Raw genomic sequence first — 24,579 nt, 5'->3', positions numbered from 1 at the left:
TCACCCATCCCCACAGGGGACAGGAAACTCTCAGAACCCTGGCAAGCACACTTACAGATGCCAGAGAAGCCCAGGCTCTGAGTGGCCCCCCTTTGTGTCTCTGTGAACACTGGGCACAGTGGAGCCCACGTAGGGGAAGGCAGCAGAGCTGGCAGAGCCTGGGTCCTAAGCCATTCCCTTAAATACCCAGGATCCCTTTCACCTCTGACCCTCCATTTTCCTGCCTGAGCAAAGCCATCTTCTCGAATCCAGGCAGCAGCCAGGGCCAGGAGAAGTCTTCTGCCTTTTCCCTGATATTCAGGCCAGAGGCCTGCATGCCATTCACCAGCCAGGCCTTTCGTGGATAGTTGCAACTATATAAGAATGCCACTTGTGTGCCATAGATTGTGGAGATTTGAACACTCACTACCAAAATTACCCTGCAGATAGCAGCAGAGCTGCCTTTTTCTTTTCTTGCCTTTCTTTCTTTTTCTTTTTTCCTTTGGTTTTTCAAGACAGGGTTTCTCTTTATAGCCCTGGCTGTCCTGAACTCACTCTGTAGAACTGGCTAGCCTCAAACTCAGAGATCTGCCTGCCTCTGCCTCTTGAGTGCTGGGATTAAAGGCATGTACTACCGTTTCTGGCTCTTTATTTATTTTATTTTATTTTTTTGTGGTGGTGCTGGGATTGAACCCAGGGCCTCGTGCATGCTAGATAAGCATTCTACCACCATTTCACTGTGTCATGTCCAGCAGTTAAAAATGTCTTCTAAACAAATCAGTGTGCCCTCCCTCCTTTTTTAAAAAAAATAGAGATGCCTTGAGGAAAAGGCTCCTTTTTTAAAAAAAAATGCCCAAAGAGGACCAGATGGGCTGGCAGCAGCCTGGTACCCACTGGATACATGCCCTGGACTTGCCTTTCTACTGACACAGAGGACACAGTCCTACCTGTTGGTTTCCTCAGTGGTGGCCAGCATCCAACTTCCCAGCCCCCATCCCCTCGCTGGCCTCATGACTCCTCCTCTGTCCCCGGACCTCCGCTGCTCTTCTGCCAACCTCTCCTGAACCTTGCTCTCAGCCAGGATATGGGCAGCCTTTCTGCTTGCCGTGGTTGAGCCTTTCCTCTCAGCCTCCTATGCACTGTCAGGCCAACTTGAGATGGCCTCTCTCCTCTGTCTGACTGACCGGCCTCTTCCTCTTTTTTATGCCCTCTGCCTTTAGGGATTCTGCCCTGGGCTTCACGCCTGCTGACACTGGCCTGTCTCTGATGCTTCTCTCTGGCCTGGCTGACGATGATGCTCTCGGGAGGGGTGCGTGTCCGTGTATGTGAGTGTGTGTGCATGCGCATGCACACTTGCATGGCGTGGAAGAGGTGTGCGCGTATCCTGGGTGTGGTAGGGAGAGTGTGGGGTTTGTGTGGCTTTCCCTCCGAACTCCTCCCTCCCCTGCTCCCTCTTCCCTTTTTCTCATCCCTGTTGCAGCCATTTCATGCTTTTTTGTCCCCATCCCAGGATAGGAACACAGACAGGATGTCAGAATTTGGTTGTCCTTGCTTGGTCTTTGGGTCTCCTGGGCAGAGACCTCACCCAGAGTTGTCCCAGAGTATCTGCCTAGAGTGATCAGTTGGGCTGGGGGGAGAGGGGAGGATGGGGGGGATGTGTACCTCTGGTTTTGGGGCAAGGAGATGAAGGCATCTTTCTGCATCTCACGCTCTTGTCTCGACTGCCTCTGCAGCTGATACCCTTGACAGACATCTCCCAGAGCTATAGCCCTGGCCTGCCCTCCTCTCTACACCTTTTTCTGGCCAGTCATGGATAATAGAAGTAGGAAGCTCCCGGCTGACAGGCACGTGCAAGGGCCTGTGTGCACTGACATCCAAGCACTCGGTGGACACAGCTGCTGACTGTCCTCATTGGCTGAGGACCAACTTCCGTTTGGCAGGCTGGTTTGGGTTCCGATGTCCTTGCTTTCCTTCCCCTGCCACCCAGGTTTAGAATGGGTGGAGAGCATCGAGCTTTTGTGTAGACATCTGGTGCTTCAGAGGTCTCTTGGGAGCTGTTTCTGGGAACTGGCCCTTGAATGGGCAAACTTGATTTGATGCGGGCGTTTCTGGCTGTGTAGGGACAGGTGGAGCTGTCCTCATCCACCCACCTGTCAGTCAGTCACTCCGTCCATGAGTGTAAACCTTCTAAGGGAAAAAATATATATATTCCTGACCACAGAAGCTGTCTGGAAAGGCAGGGCTTGTGCTGCTGCAGGTCTGTCCAGAAGGGTCAACTGTGGGGCTGCAGGGTGTTTTCTGAGAGCCTCAGCTTGGAGCTTGGAGGCTCAGGTACCACTAGGGAAGAGCGAAGGGGCTGTCACTAAGGAGTTACTGACACTAAGGAGTTACTGTGGTGGCAATGACAGTCACCACAGCTAAGGCTTAGCGGTGTGAGAGGAAGTTGGCAATGCCAGGTTACTATGGAATGGAAAGTTCTGGGGAAGCCGAGGCACAGATGGAGGGACAGACATGTATCCCCAAACCCACCCCAGCCTGTTTGCCTCAGGGAAGTTCCATTCTGGGGCGAGGAGCTGTGATCTACTGGGCTTAGCAAACCCAGGGAAGGGTAGGAGATTACACAGGGGGAGGGGGTGCACTAGTCAGCAGTCACTGGGAGGGAGAAAGGAAAAAAAAACCATCGACAATGAGCAGCTCCTTGCAGCATTCCTGTGAACGGTGGGTTGTGGGTGATGGAGCCCCTCCTGGTGTGTCGCTTTGCCTAGTTTGGGCATTTGATGACACCTTAATGGACAACAGCCTCTCTATAGATGGACCTGTCTCAGGTGCCTCTGTGCCTGGCTATCAGGATGGAAGTTTGGCACGGGATAGTTAAATCTGTAAGAATAATGGCTCATGGCTTTAATACACACACACACACACACACACACACACACACACACACGATAGTGACCGGGTGTGGTGATGCCTGCCTTTAATCCCAGCGCTTGAGAGACAGAAGCAGCTGGGATCTCTGTGAGCTCAAGGGCAACCTGGTCTACAGGGCAAGTTCTAGAACAGCCATGGCTATCTAGAGAAACCCTGTGTGAAAAAATAAATTGTATGTCAAGTTGTACTAATAGGACAGTTGAAAGTGGTCACAAAAAGCATGGAAATACACATCTTGCCTCCTTCTCTGGAGTGTTTTCTCGGCTCACTGGCAGTCTGTGCTTGCTTTTGCATATTATCTCATGCAGACCCTGTCATCTGGAAAGACTTGGGCAGCCTGGTTCTTGCATGGCTTTCAGAACAGCCTGTCTCATCACCGAAAACCCAAGATCAGAAGCCAAGCTGGATTTTCCTGAGATGGCTTCCATCCCTGCCTTTCTGCCAGGGCTGTTTCTTTCTCTCTCAGGCCAGTTCCCTCACTGGTGCTTCTGAATTCCTGCACACTGTGTGGCTGTGGCTTTCCTCTTTGGCCTCCACCCTGCCATGGGCTTCTTGTAGCTCTGAGGAAGGGAAGCCAGACGCTTGGGGTTGCTGCTGTCGGGCTGCTCTCTGCAGCCCGATTCCCTTCACCCCATGGAGGTCTGCAAGGCCAGCCAGGCTGACTTGTCTCCCCTCTGGCTGAGATTGGTAGTGCCTGGCCTCTCTTCGTACGGGGACCACCTGAGAGCGCATGTCTCCCAGGCTTCCTGGCTGGCTTATTCAGGGTTGCGGCCTATGGGAGGAAGGAGAACTTCCGTAGTTCTGAGGACTTAGCCTCTGTCTTCCGAGAACCTGCTTCTCAAAGGTCAGAGGGCTTCCTCGTTCCTAACGGTGACCCACGAGTGTTCACAGATGGGTCCTTTGTAAAGAAAGCACTCTTGTATTCTGTGGTGCTGTTTTTCCTAAAGCCAGGTCCTTCAGGCATGTTGGTGGAGTCCTCAGGCTGTCCCTTCTGATGAGGCTAGCCCGGAAAGGCCAGGCCAGAATGTAGGCTTTGCTTGGGCCTTGCAAAAAGCCCTCAGGAGTTCCACGAGGAAGTCTCCCCCAGATTTCATCCGAAGGGGTCTTCTTTGGATGTGGAATGGTCTACAGGCCGTGGCGAAGCTTTAAAGCCTACCGAGCTCAGCTCTCAAAACTGTATAGACTCTAGGTGGGCGGTGGCCAGGCTCACCCCTTTAATCCTAGCACTCGGGAGGCAGAGCCAAGCAGATATCTGAATTCGAGGGCAGCCTGGTCTGCAAAGCAAGTTCTAGGACTACAGGGAGAAATCCTGTCTCAACAGAAAAAAAAAAAAAGTGCAAACTTAGACCCCACTCAGCCTACCGACTTGGTAAACAAGTAGTTTACGGCTGATGAGGCCAGGACTTCAGGATGAATTTGGAGGACATTGAGTGTAAGGTGGGTTTATTTAATTAGCTACCATGGTGCTGCATGCCTGTAATCCCTGTACTCTGGGGTCTGAAGCAGGAGAATCTTAAGGTCTGGGCCAGCCTGCAGCTGCCGTTTATCTTCAGTGAGTAGCTGTCTATGACTTGTTAGTGACAATTTCTGTAGCTGTGCCACCTCCTGGTTGTCCATGGTCCTCTGCCCTAACCTCAGTGGAGGTAGTTTTGGTGACACGAGAGGTTTATCAATCCAGCCAGCCGGCTTCATGGAGCATGTGGCTTAGTGCTCATAAGTTTGCATTGTTTTTGGAACGTGCCTCTTAGGGATAGGCTTCTGGGAAGCAACTGTTTTCCTCAGTGCCTTGGGTAATTCACCGCCGTTGCTCAGTGGTTCTCAGGAAAGAATGACAGTCAAGCAGGACATCTATATGAAAAGGGGCCATGCCATCTCCAGGGCAGGGGCGATGACTGAGGAGACCTTGGTTTCTCAAAAGCTGGGAGTCTCCGAGTCCCTCTTCGAGCGATTCTTAGCCCCAACCTCTGGCCCTATCCCATGTTGTCCTCTCGGAGTCCCAGCTCTCCCAGTGCCCACACTGCAGGATACAGTCTTGACTTTTCCCTGAGAGACCTCAGGGGCAGTTTTCCCTGTGTGTCTCAGCACACTCACCACAAGGCATGTGATTTGGTTGGCATTTCCCCCTTGAAAACGTCTTCTTGGAAAAACCACATATACCAGAGTCATTCCTTCCAGTTCTCGGGAGTTTCTTTACACTTCCATCTCATTTTGTGGTAACACAGACTCTTTTTGCTCATCAACCAGATTTAGGTTTTGCCTTCTTCTCTCTTAAACTGGGCGTCCTTTTTCATCTGTAGGTCACCTGTCTCCAGGGTCTTGGGGTTCATATCTATCTTCTGATAGGCGTTGTCTTCACTACCCTAGCCTGTCTCCTTTCTACCATGTGGTCCCCAGGCTTTGTTCACACAAGTCAACTTCAGGTTGGTAGTGAACACCTTTCCACCAGCACTTAGGAGGCAGAGGTGGGTGGCTCTCTATGAGTTCGAGGCCCGCCTGGTTAATCTAGAGCGAGTTCCAGGATAGCCAGGGCTACATGGTGAGAGGCTGGTCTCAAAAAACAAAAACAAGAAAACAGCCGGGCATGGTGGTGCACGCCTTCACACATTTAGTCCCAGCACTCAGAAGGCAGAGGCAGTTGGATCTCTATGAGTTCAAGGCCAGCCTGGTCTACAAAGTGAGTCTAGGACCGCCAGGGCTCTTGTTACACAGAGAAACCCTGTCTCGAACAACCCCCACCCCAAAAACCAAAGTCACTTAAGTGAAATGGATTTGGGAACACAGGGTCCCTGCTGGTGTTGGACACATAGCACCTTTCCCAGCCACCAGAGGCCCACCAAGGTCTAAGGGGCCCTAGACCTTGTGGCTGATGACCGTTGCATCCCCGTCAGTCTTCTCCCTGCTGAGGACTATCTCTAGCCTATCCTGGTCCACTGCTTGGGGTACGGTATGATCTTAGCTGAGCCGTCAGTATTTGTGCTGGGTGTCCTGGGCTTGCCACCATGCTGGGTTGATCCTTCCATCTTATTCTCCTCACACTGCCACGTCTTAAGCTTTTCTCTAAAGGGCTTCGAGCCAGGGGCCTTCAGAGATTCTTCGGAGAACTTGAGAGGCCTCACTGTCAGCGAGCCCTTTCTCTTTCCACTTTCAGACTTGAAGTCTCACATCTTCAAAATCCTGTCAAATCCAGCTGGAGGTCCCAAGTCCTGGGATCCCGGGAATCCCAGGCTGGGCATGAATTTCCTCCTCTTTACACCTGGCCTGAGAATTTGAACGCCTCGGTTGCTTAATTAATTTTTTTCTGGCATACATGATGGAAATCAGCCCTTGTCCAGGGCTGGCAAAGAGGGCGATGCAGAAGGGTTTGACTTAGAGCCTTAGGGGCTTCCTTCCTGCTATAGGAGTGGTAGGCTGGAAGGGGCTTGTTGGCAGAGGTGTGTCTAGGTGCTCCTGCTCCTGGTGCAGGTTGGTCATGACTTTGTCTTGTTGCCAGGCGGAAACTGCAGCTAATCGCATCTGCAAAGTGTTGGCTGTCAATCAAGAGAACGAACAGCTTATGGAAGACTACGAGAAGCTGGCCAGTGACGTGCGTACCCCTGTGTTCTTCTGGATTGGCCCCAGCAAGGCCCTGTATTACACCCCAAGAGAATGAAGCTCCCAGGATCCGTACCCGAGGATTCGTTGTGCAGACAGAGTCCCAGGCTGGTGCTGTGTACGATCCAAGCACAGTTAACCCAGGACAGCTTGGTCTGGGCCTCTGGGCTACACTGAGCCTGGGAAATGCCTTCACCTTCCTGCCTCCTGTTTTGCCTTTCACTTTCTGAGTGGGAGTTGAGCCCTGTACCTCAGAGGCATTTGCAGCCTGGTGTAGTGCCGTAGTACCAAGCTATGTCGGGTACTTAAAAGGCATGCCCTTGGGAGGACTCAGTACTGGCTCTGGCTTAGAACTGAGCACTTAGTACTTAGCATTCAGGCCAGCAGGGGACAGGATGGGAGGGAGTTAGTTAATCAGCTGCCCACCATCATTTGGGTTAAGGTGTGGCTTGCTTGCTTGCTTCTTTCCTGAAAGAATGGTTCCCCTGGCCTTTTGGTGGCTCTGCCCACCAGCTGAGTGAGAGCCAGATGCCCAGTCTTTAATCCCTGCCTCACCATTCTAGCCGGTCGCTGCGGCAAGCTGCGTGACCTGGCAGAGCCTTGGGTGCCTCCTCCATAATGTGGGGGTGACCGTAGCAATTGACCATGTAGTATTACTATGATTGTTCCTATGAGTCACTTTGTGGCTTTCATGCCTGGCAGCTCACAGGGGTTCCATATGCTTCCTGCCACATGCCGTTAGAGTCCTGCTTCTTCTTCATCACCCTCACCATGGCTCCAGGATAAAAATCCTAGGCTGTCCCAGAAGCTAGCCAAAGATCCCACATTCTGTTACATTCCTGCTTGGTGTAAATGAAAGAACTGAGGCCCTGCTGGGCTTAAGCTCAGGTCTACCTTGCTTTTCGAGCAGCCTGTGGTTCTTTGGTTCTTCCCCCATCAGAGAAGATGAGGGCTGTGGGCTCTAAGTTGACCATGTCCTGGTCAACTCGGAGGGAGCACCCAGAAGCCTTGCTACATGGCATGGTGAGGTCCCAGGGGGAAGTTGGGAAGGGAGTGTGCCACCAGGAATGACTTTTTGCCAGCCCTCTTCCTGTGAGGGAAGAAGGTCCTGCAGCAGAAGGGCAAACTGGCCTTTGCATATCCTTACCGCATGCCTCCCTCTGCCCCCGTCCTTAGCTGCTGGAGTGGATCCGCCGCACCATCCCGTGGCTGGAGAACCGGGTGCCCGAGAACACCATGCACGCCATGCAGCAGAAGCTGGAGGACTTCCGAGACTACCGGCGCCTCCACAAGCCGCCCAAGGTGCAGGAGAAGTGCCAGCTGGAGATCAACTTCAACACGCTGCAGACCAAGCTGCGGCTCAGCAACCGGCCCGCCTTCATGCCCTCCGAGGGCAGGATGGTCTCGGTGAGTGCCAGGGGGCCTGCCTGGCTGCCTCTATCCCCCAACTGCTTGGAGGTGGGTTTTCTTCTGTCTACAACCTGGTCCATGTTTCTTTCACTTTACCACTCAGGCTTAAGCCCAGGCACAGGGGAACAGCCACCTTCTTCCCTGACTGTTCTGGCTCAGGCTTATTCGTCTCTACTCCTGAGTATTCCGAACTTCCCTCACCTTAAAAAATAACATTGTAAACAGAATATCCAGTCATACTGAACCAAGCAGTAATGTTAATTGCTACTTTTATATAACCGTAAGTACTTTCAAAATAAAACAACAGCAAAAACAAAGCAAAACAAACCCACTTTTGTTATCTTAAATAAATTAATTTTTGTAATTTAGTTCTGATACACTAAAAAGTAAAATAGAAGTTATTTATAATCTTACTAGCTACTATACATTTTGTTTTACTTTGAAAAGATCCTTTTATTAATTAATTAATTAATTTTGATCCTGGTCACTGAATCCAGGTCCTCATGAATGTTAGGCAAGTGCCCTGATTCAAGGCCATATCCCCAGGCTTCCTTATTTTTATGTATAAACATAATTCTAAGTGAGTCTCAAAGCCTATCCCATATAATAAGATTCTTTCAAACAAAAACACCTGTGTCAAGTTGAGTGTGACATTATAGACATTCATGTCTGTAATCCCAACTCTTGGGAGACAGGGGAAGGAGGATCACAGCAAGCTTGAGGCCTGCCTAGGCTATATAGCTAGGCCCTGTTTAGAAAATAAAACCAAAATCCTAATGATGCAATCAACTTCCTGTATCATGAGTGCTCTTCCCTTCTGTCCCCTTTTGTCTTTTTGTCACTTCTTCCCCTTTATCCTGTCTCCGGCACTTTATGAGCCAGGAGAACACAGGACAGATTCATCAAGGCAGAACCTTTTTTCCTTTCAAACAAAGAGAAACAACGACAGCAAACAAACAAACTGAACCCAGACATATTGAGCAGGACAGGCCAAGTGGGAGGAGGCAGGAGCAAGTTGATCTTGTACAGAGAAAAAAGGCCTGTGGTGTCTGTCATGGAAGCAGTTTGGAGCACCAGTCCTTTAAAGTTTGGGGCTTAATCGGGTGCGTTGGGGGTGTTCTAGAGTCAGTATTAGCAAACATATTTGAGAAATAGAGCGAGTGCCACTGATGTGGGGCAGATGCGCACTTCGTGGCCAGGGGGACAGTACTCACACTGCTCTTGCTGTTCCATCTGGGTGTCTGGTGCTAACTGTAGGGTACCCTGTGCAAAGGTCACATGCATTTCTTTCTTCTTAGGATCACGGCTGATTCCCTCAACAAGCTACTGTCCAGAGCCGAAAGGCTAGAATCTGTTAGCTTACTAGGACGACACATATCTCAGAGGCTCTAGCGTCGGCTTGCTTCATTTTTAATTGGTCTGGTCCCCTGGCTTGTTCCTGGACCTCTGAGACTGGCCAGGATCCCGTTGGAAGCTAGTCAGAACAGGAGGGCTCCGTGGCTCCATGGCCAATGTGGGCTCAGACTCCACTCCCTGTTCGGGAGGCCAGGAAATGCTAATGAGCTGGAAGAGTGAGGTGGGGCAGTTGACTGTGATGTTTATGGGGAAGCATCTCTGGAAGGCTGCAGCCCCTTCCCGTTCTCTGAGCCCGTGCTCCCATCTCTGCAGGATATCAACAATGCCTGGGGTTGCCTGGAACAGGCAGAGAAGGGCTACGAGGAGTGGCTGCTGAATGAGATCCGGAGGCTCGAGAGGTTGGACCACCTGGCAGAGAAGTTCCGGCAGAAAGCCTCCATCCACGAAGCCTGGACAGATGGTGAGCCAGAGCCAGCTCCACCTCCCCGGTTTCTGCTGCCTCCCAGTTTCTCCTTTCCGACTCCCACCTGGCCACCCGCTACAATTCCTTTCATCTGCTTTTGTGTGTGTTGTCTTGTCTGTCTCTTAATAGTTCCCTGGCATCAGACAAGTTCATTACCCTCTGGGTTGCTTCAGTTTTGTGTTTGTGAAGTTGTGACAGTAGTGCCAGCCTCCTGAGTTTGGGAGAATTAAATGGTGAGGTCGCAGGCATGCTGAGAAGAATTCCTGCCAGCAGTTTTATGAGAGCACGGCTCTTTTCTGTTCTCATCGCCGCCATTGTTTTTTCTAAGTCCTTCAATGTGGCTGTCAGTCCTGACCACTGTCCCTGAGAAGCAGTGATTGTTTCCAAATCTCTGAGATGTTGCTGTCCCTCCTGTGTAGTTGCCTAGGCTGATATCTGGTGTCTGCTTATTGATGGCCAAGGTTAACTGAACAGTTATATGGGATTGGGCTTTTTCTCAGAAGCTGACTTGGGTTAGAGCAGTTGTTCTCAACCCATGGGTCATGTCCCCTTTGGGGGTCAAACATCCCTTTCATAGGAGTCGCCTAAGACCATCAGAAAACACAGATATTTATGATTCATAAGAGTAGCAAAATTACAGTTATGAAGTAGCAATAAAAACAAAATGTTATGGTTGGGGGGGGTCACCACAACATGGGGAACTTTATTAAAGGGTCACGGCATTAGGAAGGTTGGGAAACACTGGAAAACAGTGAGGACTTGCTCCTGCCTGTCTCCTTGAGCTCTTCTGGCCGCATTGGCTGGAGCCCCCGAGGCAGAGCCAGTGGCCACTGGTGCTGTAAGATTTCTTTGTTCAGCTCTGGTTTGTCCTCTTTTGGCCTGGGGCTGGAAGTGAAGAGGGAGGATCACATTCTGTAGTCATCTGGGAGTGGCCTGGCTTGGTAGGAAAATACCCAGCTAAGGGGGTGCATTTAGGATCCCATAAAGGTACAAAGTGTGTGTGGGGGTGGGGGGGGTTGGATGACGCCGATCCACCCACTTGTGGTTTTTTGCTTTATTTTTATTTTTGTTTTGGTTCGAAACATTTTCATCCTGTAGCTTTGGCTGACCTAGAACTCACAGTGAAGACCAGGCTGTCCTGGAACTCAGAGATCCACCTGCCTCTGCCTTCCTAGTGCAACACCACACCCAACTGGAATTCCACTTCTTGAGACTAAGGAATCAACCCTAACCTCTGAGGAAGTTGTGTGCACAGGGGTATCTGCAGTGACATTTACCACAGGGCAGGCTGGTGGGGGGGGTATTGGGGGGCATACAGAGCAGTGAGAAGCGCTGTTGGAGAGATCTGGCCAAGAAAATACCCACGTCTGTGTGTTCTGTGTCTCTGGATTCAACCAACTTTGAAGTAAATATTAAGAGCAAAAGGGAATTAAGTCTGGGTTGAGCTCATACAGACTTTTCTTGATATAATTTCCTGAAGAATATGGCTGTATAGCTAGTTATATAGCAATTACACTGTAAAACAACCTGAGGGCTTTAAAATATATGGAAGAACATATGGAGATTATATGCATATACTGTTCCCTTTTGTATATGGGATTTGAGCATCTTGGGGTTTTGGTATCCTTAGGTGAAAATGAGTCCCCTATAGATCCTGAAGGACCAATGCACCCAGGAAGACCATGAAGCCACAGGAGATTCTGATGTGTGTGTGCTGCTAAATAGTTAAGGCAGAAGACAGAATTTATATAGGAGTAGATCAATGTGTTTATTTGTAAATTAAATTTAGGCTTACTGTGCTATGATTTGGGGGAGGGGAGATCGATACCAGAAGATAGAAAGAAATGCTTTACTATTGGGCACAGCTCTTAGCCACGGACTAAGAAGGCATGAGCGTCCTGTGATGGAGCACACAGAGAGCAGCTTGGAAGCTTTATAGGGAGATCTTTTCTCATTCCCGCCTCCCTTCTTTTAGAACAGGCCCCAAAATGCAAGAGCCACCTTTGCCCTAGAGTAAGGACATTAGTGATGGTCTGAGAAGGCTTGAGCCCCCAGTGGATGCAAGCGGCAGAGGGCCTCGACGTACTGACGTCTGGGAAGGGGGTCCCCGAAAGACTCTCAGGACTCATCCATAGTAACTAGGGACATTCTAAAGCCAGTACCTATGAAGCGCTGGACTTGGTTTTGTTTTGTTTTGTTGATTTTCCTGATTCTTCCATGGAGCATAGATTGCTGTGTTTCCTGTTGTTATATTCCTGTATAACCTTCATATACAACTAGTTTAAGTGCCCTGGAAATGCTTCCTGGAAGGCAGTGGTCTTCCCAGTCCCTCTTCATAGTTGGATATTTTTGCTGCACGTCTACTCTCTTACACCTTAGATTGCTGTACAGTAAGCACCTCCATGGGAAATATCCCAGCAAGCAGAGCCTCTGAGGCACAAGAATTAGATGACCAGACAAACACGGTTGCCTAGCTCTTGCTCAGCTGTGTCTCTCTCCCACTCACCCCAGGCAAAGAAGCCATGCTGAGGCAGAAGGATTACGAGACAGCCACTTTGTCCGAGATCAAGGCCCTCCTCAAGAAGCACGAAGCCTTCGAGAGTGACCTGGCTGCCCACCAGGACCGAGTGGAGCAGATCGCTGCCATCGCCCAGGAGCTCAAGTAGGCCTACTCTGATCTCTCTCCCTGTGGTGGCCCCAGTGTGACGCTGAGGTCTGCTTTTTTGAGCTGCTGTGTGTGAGGGTAGGAAGTAAGGGGAGCTACAGACAGACGCTGCTTGAGAGGGAAAGAGAGTTGTGCCCATGTGGGAAAGGAGGCGGTACGGAAGGCAAGGCCCCTTCCTGGTGGGAGAGAGCCTGAAACATTCCGTTCTTGTGCAGACATTTGGTTATCACCTGTGACCAGGGCAGGACCAGAGGGTACCGAAACCCTATTTTATTTGATTTTGCCTTTTAACTATTTTTCTTTCTGTTAGCTTAAAAGTAATGGGGTTTGTTACACTTTCATACTTTCCTGTTTTGTTTTTAAATTGTGTGAGAGTGTATGTGTGTGCACACAGGCATGGTGCCATGGTGGTCGGAGGACAACTTGAAGGAAGTGGTTCCTCCTCTGCTTTTACTGTGGGCTGCAGGGCTTGAATTCGGGTCTTCAGGCTTGCACACAAGTGCCTTCACCCACTGGACCATCTTGCCAGCCCAGATTTTGTTTTCTTTGCTTTCTCTTGAGACAGGGCTCAAACTGTAGCCTAGGCTGACCTAAGAACTCAGTGTGTAGCTCAGGTTAGCCTCAGACGTGTGGCAGTTCTCCTGTCTCAGCTCCTCGGGAGAGTGCTGAGGTTACAGACATGAGTCACTATGCCCAGCTCCCAAGCCCTAGTCCTGGGCTCTGAGCCTTAGACCTTAGCAGCTTTCTGCTATTGGCCGTTAAAAGTCACCACAAACTTTGGTTTGGGGGGGGGGTCAGTGCAGTTTTTGGAGGGGAGCAGCCGCCTTCGGTTTCCCTGCTTCCTGTTTCTTGAATGCCAAAGGGGCAGGCATGGGAGGGTGTCAGAAGGTGTGCAGAGAAGAGCGCCCCCAGTCCCTTCAGCACTGTTAGTGCTCCTAACATCCCCAGGGACAGGAGTGACGGTCTCCCCGCCCCCCTCAACCTGTGTTGTCTCTTCCCGCTCCACAGCGAGCTGGACTATTACGACTCACCAAGCGTCAACGCTCGTTGCCAAAAGATCTGTGACCAGTGGGACAATCTAGGGGCCCTCACTCAGAAGCGGAGGGAAGCTTTAGAGGTGAGGACCCCGCTGTGCCACGCGCCTCTTCCTTCCCCCTGGTTCTTTGCTTTGTAAGCGGTCATGATTCCCTGGACCATCCCCATCTCTGGCCTGAATGGGATGACTCGCTTTGACCCAGACCTGTAACTCACCCTGCAGTTCAGTGAACATGTCGGCCCAGCCCCAGCCTTTTGAGAGTTGTCCTGTTCTGTAAACCAGACCCTCATGAGGCCAGGACAAGTAATTCAGACGACCCGTCAGTTGACAACCAAGCCCCAGAGCCGCTCTAGAACTGGTTCTTTCCGCCTCATCCAGTCTAGTGGCTCTAGACCAAGCTGTCTGGGGGCTTGACTCTGGGTGTCACTCCGCTAAACATCCTGCCCCACTTGGTCGTCCCAGCGAACAGAGAAACTGCTGGAGACCATCGACCAGCTATACCTGGAGTATGCCAAGAGGGCTGCGCCCTTCAACAACTGGATGGAGGGAGCCATGGAGGACCTGCAGGATACCTTCATCGTGCATACCATCGAGGAGATCCAGGTGGGCAACCGTAGGGGGCTGACCCTCTTTAGGATAAACCGAGGGGCAATACCCCAAGGGTTCCATAGACTAAAGTATTGGCATATGAAGTCACATTTAGTTTGGGTTTTTTTTGTTTGTTTGTTTTTGTTTTTTAAGATTTAGTTGTTTTTATGTTGTGCAGCTGGGGGTTTTGCCTGCACAAAACCACGTACATACAGTGCCCAGATCCCCCTGGAACTGGAGTTACAGATGGTTGTTGCTGGTCATGTGTATACCGGGAACTGAATCCTGGCCCTCTGCAAGAGCATCAAGTGCTCTTAACTGCTGAGTCATCTCTCTAGCTCCCTCCCCGCCCCCCTTTTTATTTTAAGATAGGGTCTTACTATGTACTCCTGGCCAGTCTGGAACTCATTATGTAGACTATGTTGGCTTCACACTCACAGAGATCCTCCTGCCCCTGCCACCCAAGTGCTGGGACTAAATATGCCACCATACCCAGCCTAGCACTTGAAATATTTTGATAAGCAATATATGTCCATAGTATGATAAACTAAAGATAAAGGGGTGCTGAGACAAGATTTCCTTCCCATAGGCCTTTCTAGCCCCCTGCTCCCTTTTTCAGCAGTAAGTAGTCTGATTACAGTATTTGCGTATATAGGCAAATGTATTTATTTATGTGTTCTTTGTACCTTTTCTTTTGTACATACAAAAATGCCGACTATTGTATATAAAAAATATTTATATACTTGGGAAAAACCATATCCCAAACCTTGACTTTTAACACTAAGCCTAGTGGCTCCCATCGGCCCCTACCTTCCTCAATCTCTTATGTAACTGTAGAGCATTGGATCAAAACGTTTGCAGGGTTAGGGATATAGCTCAGTTGATAGAGTCCTCATCTAGGATACGTGTTCCAACCGCTGCCTGAGTTGAGTATGCTGATGCATGTCTTCAGAACCAGCCTTCTCAAGGCAGAGGAAGAGAAAAGGGTTTTTTCCGGGAAGCTGAAGGAGCTGGTGTTGGAGGAGGTTTTGGAGGAGGTGACCTGGAGAGCAGGGCTAGCCCCGCCCTCATATCACTGCTCTCATAGCAGGGTGCTGAACGCCCCCAAAAGGTGGCTGCTAACTGTACCAGCTCCCAGGATACAGCTGTGGCTCAGCTGGCTCTGCCTTTCCCTCTCTCTAACTCCCCTGCCCTGCTGGCTCTCTGTCATAAGAGCTTGATTTGATGGCTCCAGGTCTTCAAACTTGAGCTTCAGGGCCCTTCAACCCTTTATTTGGGACCTCCTGGGTTCCCTTTGCTTATCTTGTCTGAGGAGAGCACTCTTCTGAGTATCAATACTAATCCTGCCACTTGTCTTTTCAGGGACTGACCACAGCCCATGAGCAGTTCAAGGCCACCCTCCCGGATGCAGACAAGGAGCGCCTGGCTATCCTGGGCATCCACAATGAAGTGTCCAAGATTGTTCAGACCTACCATGTCAACATGGCGGGCACCAACCCCTATACAACCATCACGCCTCAGGAGATCAATGGCAAATGGGACCATGTAAGTTGAAGGACGGATGGGCATAGGCTAAGCCATTGTACTTTTTTTTTTTTTTGGGGCAGAATTTTTATCTTTATCTCATTAGTTTTCATTTATTCATCATCAAATGAATTTCCGGTCCAAGCTGACATCTCCACTCTTGTTGCATTCTGACTTGTCCCTTTCCTTCACTGGGTCTCCCATTTTCTCATCTAAGAGTATGTGACAGGTGTCTGGCCTACCCACAGAGTCCCGTGGTTGTTCCTCCTTCAGGTACGGCAGCTGGTGCCCCGGAGGGACCAGGCTCTAACAGAGGAGCATGCCCGCCAGCAGCACAATGAGAGGTTACGCAAGCAGTTTGGGGCACAAGCCAATGTCATTGGGCCCTGGATCCAGACCAAGATGGAGGTGAGTTTTGTCACGGGTAAGCAAGCTGGGTATGTTCTGTCTCTATCTACTTAGCACCATTCCCACCAGCCAAGTCATGTGCTTACTAGGAAGGAAACCATGGGGGACTGAGATGGGAACCATGATGATAGTTCAGTTGCAGGGGATGCTGATGGGTTGATCCCTGTGTCTGATTGGAGCAGAGTTGGACGCTATTATGGAATTGTCTATGAAAGTTCCACAGGAAGGGCAACTGGATGCCTGGGTGAGCTCACTTCCTCGGAGTTGCCTTGTCTCTGTTATTGCTTCCTGGCAGCGGGCCTGAACCTTTTCAGAAAGAGACTGAGCCTGCTAACAAGTATAGAATATTTTGTGGGATGTAGAGTATCAGGGCAGAGTGTGGCCAGAGTGTGGTCACTGAGCATCTTGAGCTCAGAGTCCAAGTCAAGTTTATGTGGGTCTACATGCCCACACACATGCACACATGCTCTTGTGCATGTATCTCCAAGACTCTACTTGTAAATGCTCGATAAATATTGACAGCACTGGCCTGAATGAACAAAACTGCTTTTGCCTAGAACCACGTACATGAGTGAATGGCTGGTGGAAGCATACATTAGGACAGGCTCATGGGGATGGGTGGGACTCAGTGGGACCTGGACAGACATCCTAGGAGGCAAAGCAGCAGGAGCAAAAATAGTTGTAGAGGAGGCATGAGGCGCATACTAGGTCAACTGAGAAATATGAGAGGGCCTGACTCAACAGATAATAGATGGGAGATGGTTGGGAACAAGGCTCTGGAAAGTATTTAAATGGCTAGCAAAAGAACGAGCGCCCAGGTCAGCCATTGATCCTGCATGCCAACCCTCTCCTCAGGCTGAGAGATACGTGGTTGGTGAAAGATATTTCAGCCAGAGTCAAGGCTTATTATATAACAATAGGGTGTAGCTTCCTTAGCAAGGAACGTCCGTGCTAAATAGGTTTTCATGCCAAGTGTTGGCAGCGCTGGCCTCTCTAGGGCTGTGATGCTAGCAGAGGTGGCCATGAGGGACTGGCCCCTGCCCCGTGAGTGCAGAGTGGGGTGGTCTGACAAGACATCTCCTTCCTGCTGAGCAGGAGATTGGGAGGATCTCCATTGAGATGCACGGCACCCTGGAGGACCAACTGAGCCACCTGCGGCAGTATGAAAAGAGCATCGTCAATTATAAGCCGAAGATCGACCAGCTGGAGTGCGACCACCAGCTCATCCAGGAGGCACTCATCTTCGACAATAAGCATACGAACTACACCATGGAGGTAAAGAGGTCCGGCCCTGCTTCCGAGGGAGGATGCCAGGGGCCCTTCCTAGCCTCCCAGGGTAGCATCTCCCAGTGAACTTGGGTGTAGCGGGAGGAATGCTCTCTCTGCCCCTGAAACTCTGTACCTTCAATCTGCAGTACCTTCTGAATGCCCCGGAGAACTTGTTGCAAGTGTGCCCATCTGGTCCCTAGCTCCAGAATTCAATTAATTTATTCTGGGGTAGAATTTAATGAATCTTTTTTTGTTTTTTTGTTTTTTGTTTTTTTTTGTTTTTTTTTTTTTTGAGACAGGCTTCTCTGTGTAACCCTGGCTGTCCTGGACTCAGCTTTGTAGACCAGGCTGGCCTTAAACTCAGACATCCACCTGCCTCTGCCTCTGCTAAGATTTAAAGGCATGTGCCACCACTGCCCGGCCCATGAAATCTAAATTTTTAGTAAGCACTCCATGGTGATTTTGATACTAGTGGGCTCAAGAACTCTCTGGCTTCTCTCTTCATCTTTAATGATAGCGTGTTGATCCTAGGTTTGCCTTGTTAAGTGATTTCCTCATTGTTGAAATATCCGAGGCTGCGTAGTTGCCCTGTAACTATGTGGTCACTGAGACCACCATGTTGTATTTGGCTTGTCGTTGACCAGAAGGGCCATTATGTGCTGCCAGCTGTATTTGTTTTGACCAAAGGCTTATCTGTGGGTGTGTGTGCCTGTATGTGTGGTTGGGAGGTAGGACTTGCTGAGAGGGAGTCATTCCGTTTTTTTGTTCTTTAGGTCCCTCCCCACCCCCCCGCCACAAAATCTACCTTCCTTCACTAACTGAGTTCCTCTGGCAAATCCGCGCCTTGTACTTCCAGGCAGAGGCCTGTTCCTTCCTGCCCCTTTCAGGGAAGGGTGTCCTTCTCCTGGTAGAGAGTGCTCTGTCAGCCCCTCTTGATGGTGGTACTGTAACTCCAGATAGAAGGTCAAGTTAGCTGTTTTGGCCTTTACAACTAGTGTATTTATTTTACAGCTATGGGTGTTTTGCCCGAGTGTATGTCCGTGTGCCATGTCTGCTCCTGGTGCCCAAGAAAGCCAGAAGGGGATAAATGCCCTAGAATTAGAATCATACATGGTTGTGAGCCGCCATATGGGTGATGACAATAGAACCCGGGTGCTCTGGAGGAACAACAAATGCTCTTCACCACCGAGCCATTTCTCTAGCCCCTACTTTGGCCATTTTTGAGTTGGGAGGAGGACTAGCTAGGCAGCCCAGGCCTGGCACTCCTCTCTGACGGGCTCACCACTTTGCTCCTAGCACATCCGTGTGGGCTGGGAGCAGCTGCTCACCACCATTGCCAGGACCATCAATGAAGTGGAGAACCAGATCTTGACCCGGGATGCCAAAGGCATCAGCCAGGAGCAGATGAACGAGTTCCGGGCCTCCTTCAACCACTTTGACCGGGTGAGAGTCCCACTCATTGCTCACCTAGAGTGGCCCCCAACCCCCGACCCAGAGCCCTGGAGGGCACTGCCCAGGGCATGAGCCTGGTCCTGGGGTTAGGTGGGGAGAGAGAGGAAGGCACTGATATAACAGCCTGCCCTGACTTAGTATACTGCTTAGAGCCAGGCGTTCTGAGCTGGCCTTGGAAAGGCTGCCTTGCCCTGTGAGCTTTCATTGCATTCCTATAGAAAATGCTAATGTTGTGGGAAAAGAGAGGAAATGTCCTCTTTATTCTTGAGTCTTCCTCTTCTGTGAGGAATCAACTCTTGGGAACGAGGCTACCAGAGCCACAAGTAAAGCCCTGTGGCTGTGGCTGTGGCTGTGGGGACTGCCCCTTACCTCTGCCTTGGGACAAAGGAGCCAAAAGAGACTCTGCCCCTATCTGGGCTGCCTTTGGGACCTGCTATTGGGGGACATTAAAGTCCACTGTCCTGGGTTCTCATGCCTGCTTCAGGACAGGCTGCATTGTCAGTGGGCTGCACATTCCCAGTGCCCTGAGCTTGGGGAAAGCCACAAGGGAGGTGGGGCATGGGGTCAGGTACTCTCCACCCCCTGCCTGCTTCACTGCCCTCCAGGTACCTGGCGAGGTGGGAGGGTAGGGTTCTGGGGAGACATCAGGTAACCTGGGGGCACTTGTGGGAGCTTCTCACCCTTGTGGCTCATCATGTCCCCCTCTGGCCCTGCTTTCCCAAGCAGGACGATGTGTGCCAGGGACAGGGCCCCCCTCCGGAACCTCGTCTGTGTGTCTAACTGTGTGCACTTTTATTTCCCCTCTCCCCTACCCTTTACCCTCCACCCTCTCCATCCGCATGCCTTCGTCCCTGTGTCTCCCTACACACACCACCTTCCACCCCCTGGGGCATGGCCCACTCCCACCCCCACCCCCCTCACGGCCTCCTCCTCCCTGGCACCGCATGGCTCGCTGCCTGGCGCACCACGGCCCCAGGATCACTCCGGCACGCTGGGTCCTGAAGAGTTCAAAGCCTGCCTCATCAGCTTGGGTTATGATATTGGCAACGACCCCCAGGTACTTGCCTCCTGCATGGAGCACGCTCAAGGGTGGCCTCTGGGGCGAGAAATAACGCATTTCTCCTTTTTTTCTTCTCTCTCTGTCTGAATCTCCCTGTCTCCCTTCCTGTGGGCCATGGGGCTCATCTTCTTTTGCTATCCCTGCCTGCCCCCTGTCGGGTTCCTCTGACTTCTGACCTCTGCCCTCGGTTATCTTCCCTGGGACCCTGCTTGGGTATCTGCCTCCTCTACCTCATCATTTCTGATCTGTGGACTACATCTCTTTGCATTTCTTTGCTCTGACCTCCTTTGACATACCCCTCCTACATTCTTTGGCCTCTTCGTGATTTACATACCATAAACTGCACCCTTCCTTTCTGCTGTCTTTCTGGCCTCTGGCTGTCTTTTCCTCCTCCCACCTGTCTGTCCCTCCTGTGTCTTGGTGCCACTGCCCCACAGAAGAAGACGGGCATGATGGACACAGATGATTTCCGCGCCTGCCTTATCTCCATGGGTTACAACATGGTAATGTAAACCCCATCTTCTCCCTGCCAGGCTCTCTGTTGCCCTGGCCGGGAGGCGGCCACCTGACTGGAGAAGCTAAGTCTTAGTAATGGTGGACCTGAGGCCCTTAGGTTAGAAATATCCTCCCCAGGGGAACCCCGTGTCCCCACCCTTTGGGAAGATGGCACCTGGAAACCAGCCCATTCATGGGGCCAGGGCATGGCTGGAAGGCTTGGTCTCTGAACCAGTTTATCTTATGGTACTTACTGTGGAGAAAGGGTTTTTGTTTTTGTTTTTGTTTTCACTCCCACAGTGGACATCGACTGTGGATGGCCACGCCCAAGACTCGTAGGAATGATAGCTCTGCTTTGTCTCATACGAGAATGGAGGTTTATATTTCTGGCCTGATAATAGCTCCATTCAGACCTGCCACCCCTCAGTCCTTGACCCAAGCCTCTAACCTTAGTGTGTCCCCACTTCAGCTTTCTGAGCAGTACAGGACACATAGCTGGATAGATAGGTGATTCCTGTCCACTGAGCCAAGTGCAGAGCCTGTGGGATGCCCAGCAGAGCTAAGGGCACAAGTGCACTCACTAAATCCTGTTTTGGCATCAACAGCTTGTGGTCTCAGATGCAGTGAGGGAAGCCCCACAGAGTAGATGTAAGAGTCAAATAAAGTGCCCGCAAGTGCTGTGCACATGTCTGGTACTTAGGAAATTCAGTATTAGAAAAACAGCAGATACTGTAGCCAGACTCCCTGAGTCCTAATCCCAACTCCTCTCTACTGCCTGTGTGACCTTGGGTAAGTCAGTTACCTCTCTGGGCCTCAGATTTCCATACCATGGAAATACTGTGATTTAGTTGTGGTGATGATAAAATGGATTACAAAACATTTAGAACGGTAGCTGGCATATAATACATGCTGTATGTGTATTAGCCGGTACTGCTGTTATTGTCATTATAATTAATACCACCATTATTTTCTGTAAAGGGAACCCAGGCATCTGTTGGGGGTGGGCAGTCCTGAGTCCCCAACTACTGAGTCATTATCACACCCTTGGGGCACCCCAAGCCAGATCAGAAGTCTCTTGTGTCCTCCTGTTCCAATCCTAGGCTACTCAGGGCTGGAGGTCCACCTGAGCTGCTACAGTAGGCCATTAGATGACAGGTGTGGATTGACTGTTTCCTCCAGGGAGAGGCAGAATTCGCCCGCATCATGAGCATCGTAGACCCCAACCGCCTGGGGGTGGTGACGTTCCAGGCTTTCATCGACTTCATGTCCCGAGAGACGGCCGACACGGATACGGCAGATCAGGTCATGGCGTCCTTCAAGATCCTGGCTGGAGATAAGGTGGGTCTCTTATGGCTCGGGCACTGCTTAGGCTCTCGTCTGTTGGGCTGGGATAAGAGCATCTCATCAGGGTCTCCTTAGGCCTGGCTGTAGTGCATCTCTGCCCAGGCTGTAACCCCTTGGGCTCAGTTAAGGTGCCAGGACATGGTTATCAGCTTAAGGAACACAGCAGGTCATCAAAAACCGCTTGTACCAAATGAGGGAGGCAAAGGTAGAGAGAGAGGTTTGGAGTGTGTAGTTGGGATGAGTCCTTGTAGGATCCTCAGAACCCACCTAGTTGAAATGAGTAATTTTGTAAAGGAAGAACGCCCAGAGAGGGGAAGTGGTCACCTGACTTCCGGAGTGATCAGAAGGTAGCCCACTCCTCCTCACACCAGGTCCCAAGGGACTCACAGTTGAAGGGTTTGGAGCTGTGAGTTAAGTCCTAGACCCGTGGGTCTCAACCTTCCTAATGCTGTGACCCTTTAATACGGTTCCTCATGTTGCAGCGACTCCAATCATAAGATGATTTTCGCTGTTACTTTTATGAATCATAATGTAAATATCTGGTATGCAACCACTATGAAAAATGTTCATTCGACCCCCAAGTTGAGAACCGCTGTCCTAGGCCATTCAGCTCCTAAAATTTAGCAGTTTCCAAGTTTATTTACCTGCTGGGGAAAAAAATGGAAATTCAGAGGCCCAGGCTGGGAGCTGGCTGAGGTGTACGGCAAGGCATATACTTTTGTAGAGCCATTGAGAAAGTGGCCTGTAGCTGTGATGTCTAAACTGAACATTCATTTTACTCTTCCGGATACTCCTTAAGATTAGACACTGGTGGAGGTCTTTAGAAGGGGTCAGTTGAAAGGGTGTGGAATTTATGTGTTCTGGCAGAGGACTTGTCGATACTGAACCAGCACGTGGTTCTTATAAACCAGTAGGATGAATGAAAAGAACCAGTTTGAAAACAATTTAGTTTGGAAGGAAGTTGAAGTAGATACTAAAATGGAAAGCATGGAGTTTTAAAAATATATATAAATATGATCAATAGTATATAAATAAATGATATGCACCTAAAATATATATGTACATACACACAGATATTTATATTGTATGTATTGTATGGATCAAGGGGAACTAGGAGAGATTTAAAAAAAAAGTTCCCTAACATTACTGGCAAGTTTGTGACCTAATATTTGCGGCAGTGCCGTGTCGCTTTCCGGCCACTGCCGAGCTTTGCGACCCTGACCACGCTTTCTCCGCAGAATTACATCACGGTGGATGAGCTGCGGCGGGAGCTGCCCCCTGACCAGGCCGAGTACTGCATCGCGAGAATGGCCCCCTACATGGGCCCCGACTCCGTGCCCGGTGCTCTAGATTACATGTCCTTCTCCACGGCGCTGTACGGCGAGAGCGACCTCTAACCCGTCCCTGCCTCCCCCACCCCGGCCCTCTGCGCGTGCGCTCTGCCCTGCTCCTCCTCCTCCTCCTCCGCCCAGTCCTCCGCCTGTCCGGGTTTGGTTTCAGCTCAGCCACCAAGGGGACTAGCTGCGACCCAGGCGGCACCCACCCTCTCTGCCCGCAAAGTGACAGTTTACAAAATTATTTTCTGCAAAAAAGGAAAAAAAAAAAGTTACGTTTAAAAAAAGTTTAAAAAAGAAAAAAAAAAACAACCAAAAAACTACATATTTTATTATAGAAAAAAGTATTTTTTTCTCCACCAGTCTTAAATGGAAAAGAGGAAAAATTAACTATTTGCACCGAAATGTTTTTGTTGTGACATAGGAAAATACCAAGCACAAAGTTATATTCCATTCTTTTTACTGATTTTTTTTTCCTTCTACCTGTTCCGTCTGCTGTATTCATTTCTCCAATCTCATGTCCACTTGGGGGTGGGGTAGGTGGGTAACTCTTGTCAAAGGCACATTGGTGCATGTCTGTTTGCTAGCTCACTCGTCCATGAGAATATTTTATGATATTAAAGAAAATCTTTTGAAATGGCTGCTTTTCAAAGAAGATAATTCATAGCTTCTCGTTTTCAAGCCTCCTCAGAAGTGTGGCTGGCCTGTTTTCTCGAGGCAGACTTTTTTAAAAATTTGAATATTGCCCTATTAAAGACAGGGCAAGCTTGGAGATTATGATGTTGCTTGGCACAGACTGTATTAAAACAACACTCCCGTGACAACACTTTGCTTGCTCCTTTTGCTGACTTCCAGAGGCGGGGGTGGGCAATGTCAAGAATGGTGTGGGTGGTACCCACGCACCTCTACATTCTGAGCCTGGTATGTTCGGTCTTGATTATTTTGAAGAGGAAAAGATGGTCTCCTTGACGTACTGGGAGTTGAAAGGTCATGAATGCATGAGGGATCCCATGATGATGATGAGCCCAGCTTTCTTTGTTCTCTGACTTCTGTATGCCCCCCCCCAACTATTTTATTTCTACTGCGGGGGACATTTTGAATAATATCAGGGTTGTAGTCTCCTTTCCTACTCTAAATGTCCCATAGAGGGCTGGGGCTATAGCTTGGTGGCAGGATATGTGATGAGCATATGCTGGGCACTGAATTCAGCCCCCAAAATGTAGGACAGATAGCAGCCGTTTAGCATCTCAGGGAGCTCATTGATAAGCTCCAGCTTATTTATATTCTAAGAATACATAGTGCTGTGTTATTAGAAGCCCCACCTCCTTTCTTCCTACCCACCTCTTCCATGAGGCTTCGGCACAGTGAAAATGACCGTATGGTTAAGAGGATTTGGTGAGCAGAGTTACGTAGGTATGTCTGGGAGTTTGGCCTGGAGTCAGTTTTTAAGTCAGTGGCTGTGCCTCCCAAAAATGGTGAAGTGTGGCTGGCACTTAAGTGTCGCTGTTAGGAACGTGGTGGTCAGCAGAGTGCAGAGAGCACCGGTATGTATGTGTGCTGGCTGTGGCCAGTCTAGGTTCCGTTTTAAGGAATCCGTTCAGTTGGAAGGATCCCTTAAAAGTTGGCCAGTGGGGCCCGTGGGATGGCTCAGTGAGTAGAGGCCCCTGCTGCCAAGCC

At 50.1% G+C, this 24,579-nt stretch overlaps 1 protein-coding gene across 3 annotated transcripts in view; it reads left to right on the top strand.

Moving 5' to 3' along the window:
- Actn1 (actinin alpha 1) overlaps window positions 1-23,728 on the top strand; it is a 92,624-nt gene extending 68,896 nt beyond the window's left edge. Inside the window, exons 9-22 of one of the 3 annotated variants that reach the window (XM_021633506.2) lie at window positions 6,398-6,490; window positions 7,675-7,905; window positions 9,577-9,724; window positions 12,239-12,389; window positions 13,401-13,509; window positions 13,891-14,031; window positions 15,379-15,561; window positions 15,814-15,948; window positions 17,044-17,223; window positions 18,514-18,660; window positions 19,646-19,726; window positions 20,167-20,232; window positions 21,404-21,562; window positions 22,807-23,728. In XM_021633506.2, the coding sequence (XP_021489181.1) occupies window positions 6,398-6,490; window positions 7,675-7,905; window positions 9,577-9,724; window positions 12,239-12,389; window positions 13,401-13,509; window positions 13,891-14,031; window positions 15,379-15,561; window positions 15,814-15,948; window positions 17,044-17,223; window positions 18,514-18,660; window positions 19,646-19,726; window positions 20,167-20,232; window positions 21,404-21,562; window positions 22,807-22,965 (1,983 nt within the window). In that variant the 3' untranslated portion in view covers window positions 22,966-23,728. The remainder of the gene's footprint in view (window positions 1-6,397; window positions 6,491-7,674; window positions 7,906-9,576; window positions 9,725-12,238; window positions 12,390-13,400; window positions 13,510-13,890; window positions 14,032-15,378; window positions 15,562-15,813; window positions 15,949-17,043; window positions 17,224-18,513; window positions 18,661-19,645; window positions 19,727-20,166; window positions 20,233-21,403; window positions 21,563-22,806) is intronic. The other 2 variants (XM_021633508.2, XM_021633507.2) reach the window with 2 other exon arrangements.
- Window positions 23,729-24,579: the final 851 nt, after the last annotated feature.

The sequence above is a fragment of the Meriones unguiculatus genome, chromosome 7 (genome assembly GCF_030254825.1).
Source record: "Meriones unguiculatus strain TT.TT164.6M chromosome 7, Bangor_MerUng_6.1, whole genome shotgun sequence".
In the NCBI taxonomy this organism is placed as follows: Eukaryota; Metazoa; Chordata; class Mammalia; order Rodentia; family Muridae; genus Meriones; species Meriones unguiculatus.
The sequence above is the reverse complement of the archived record's forward strand: the minus strand, read 5'-3'. Positions and strand labels throughout refer to the sequence as shown.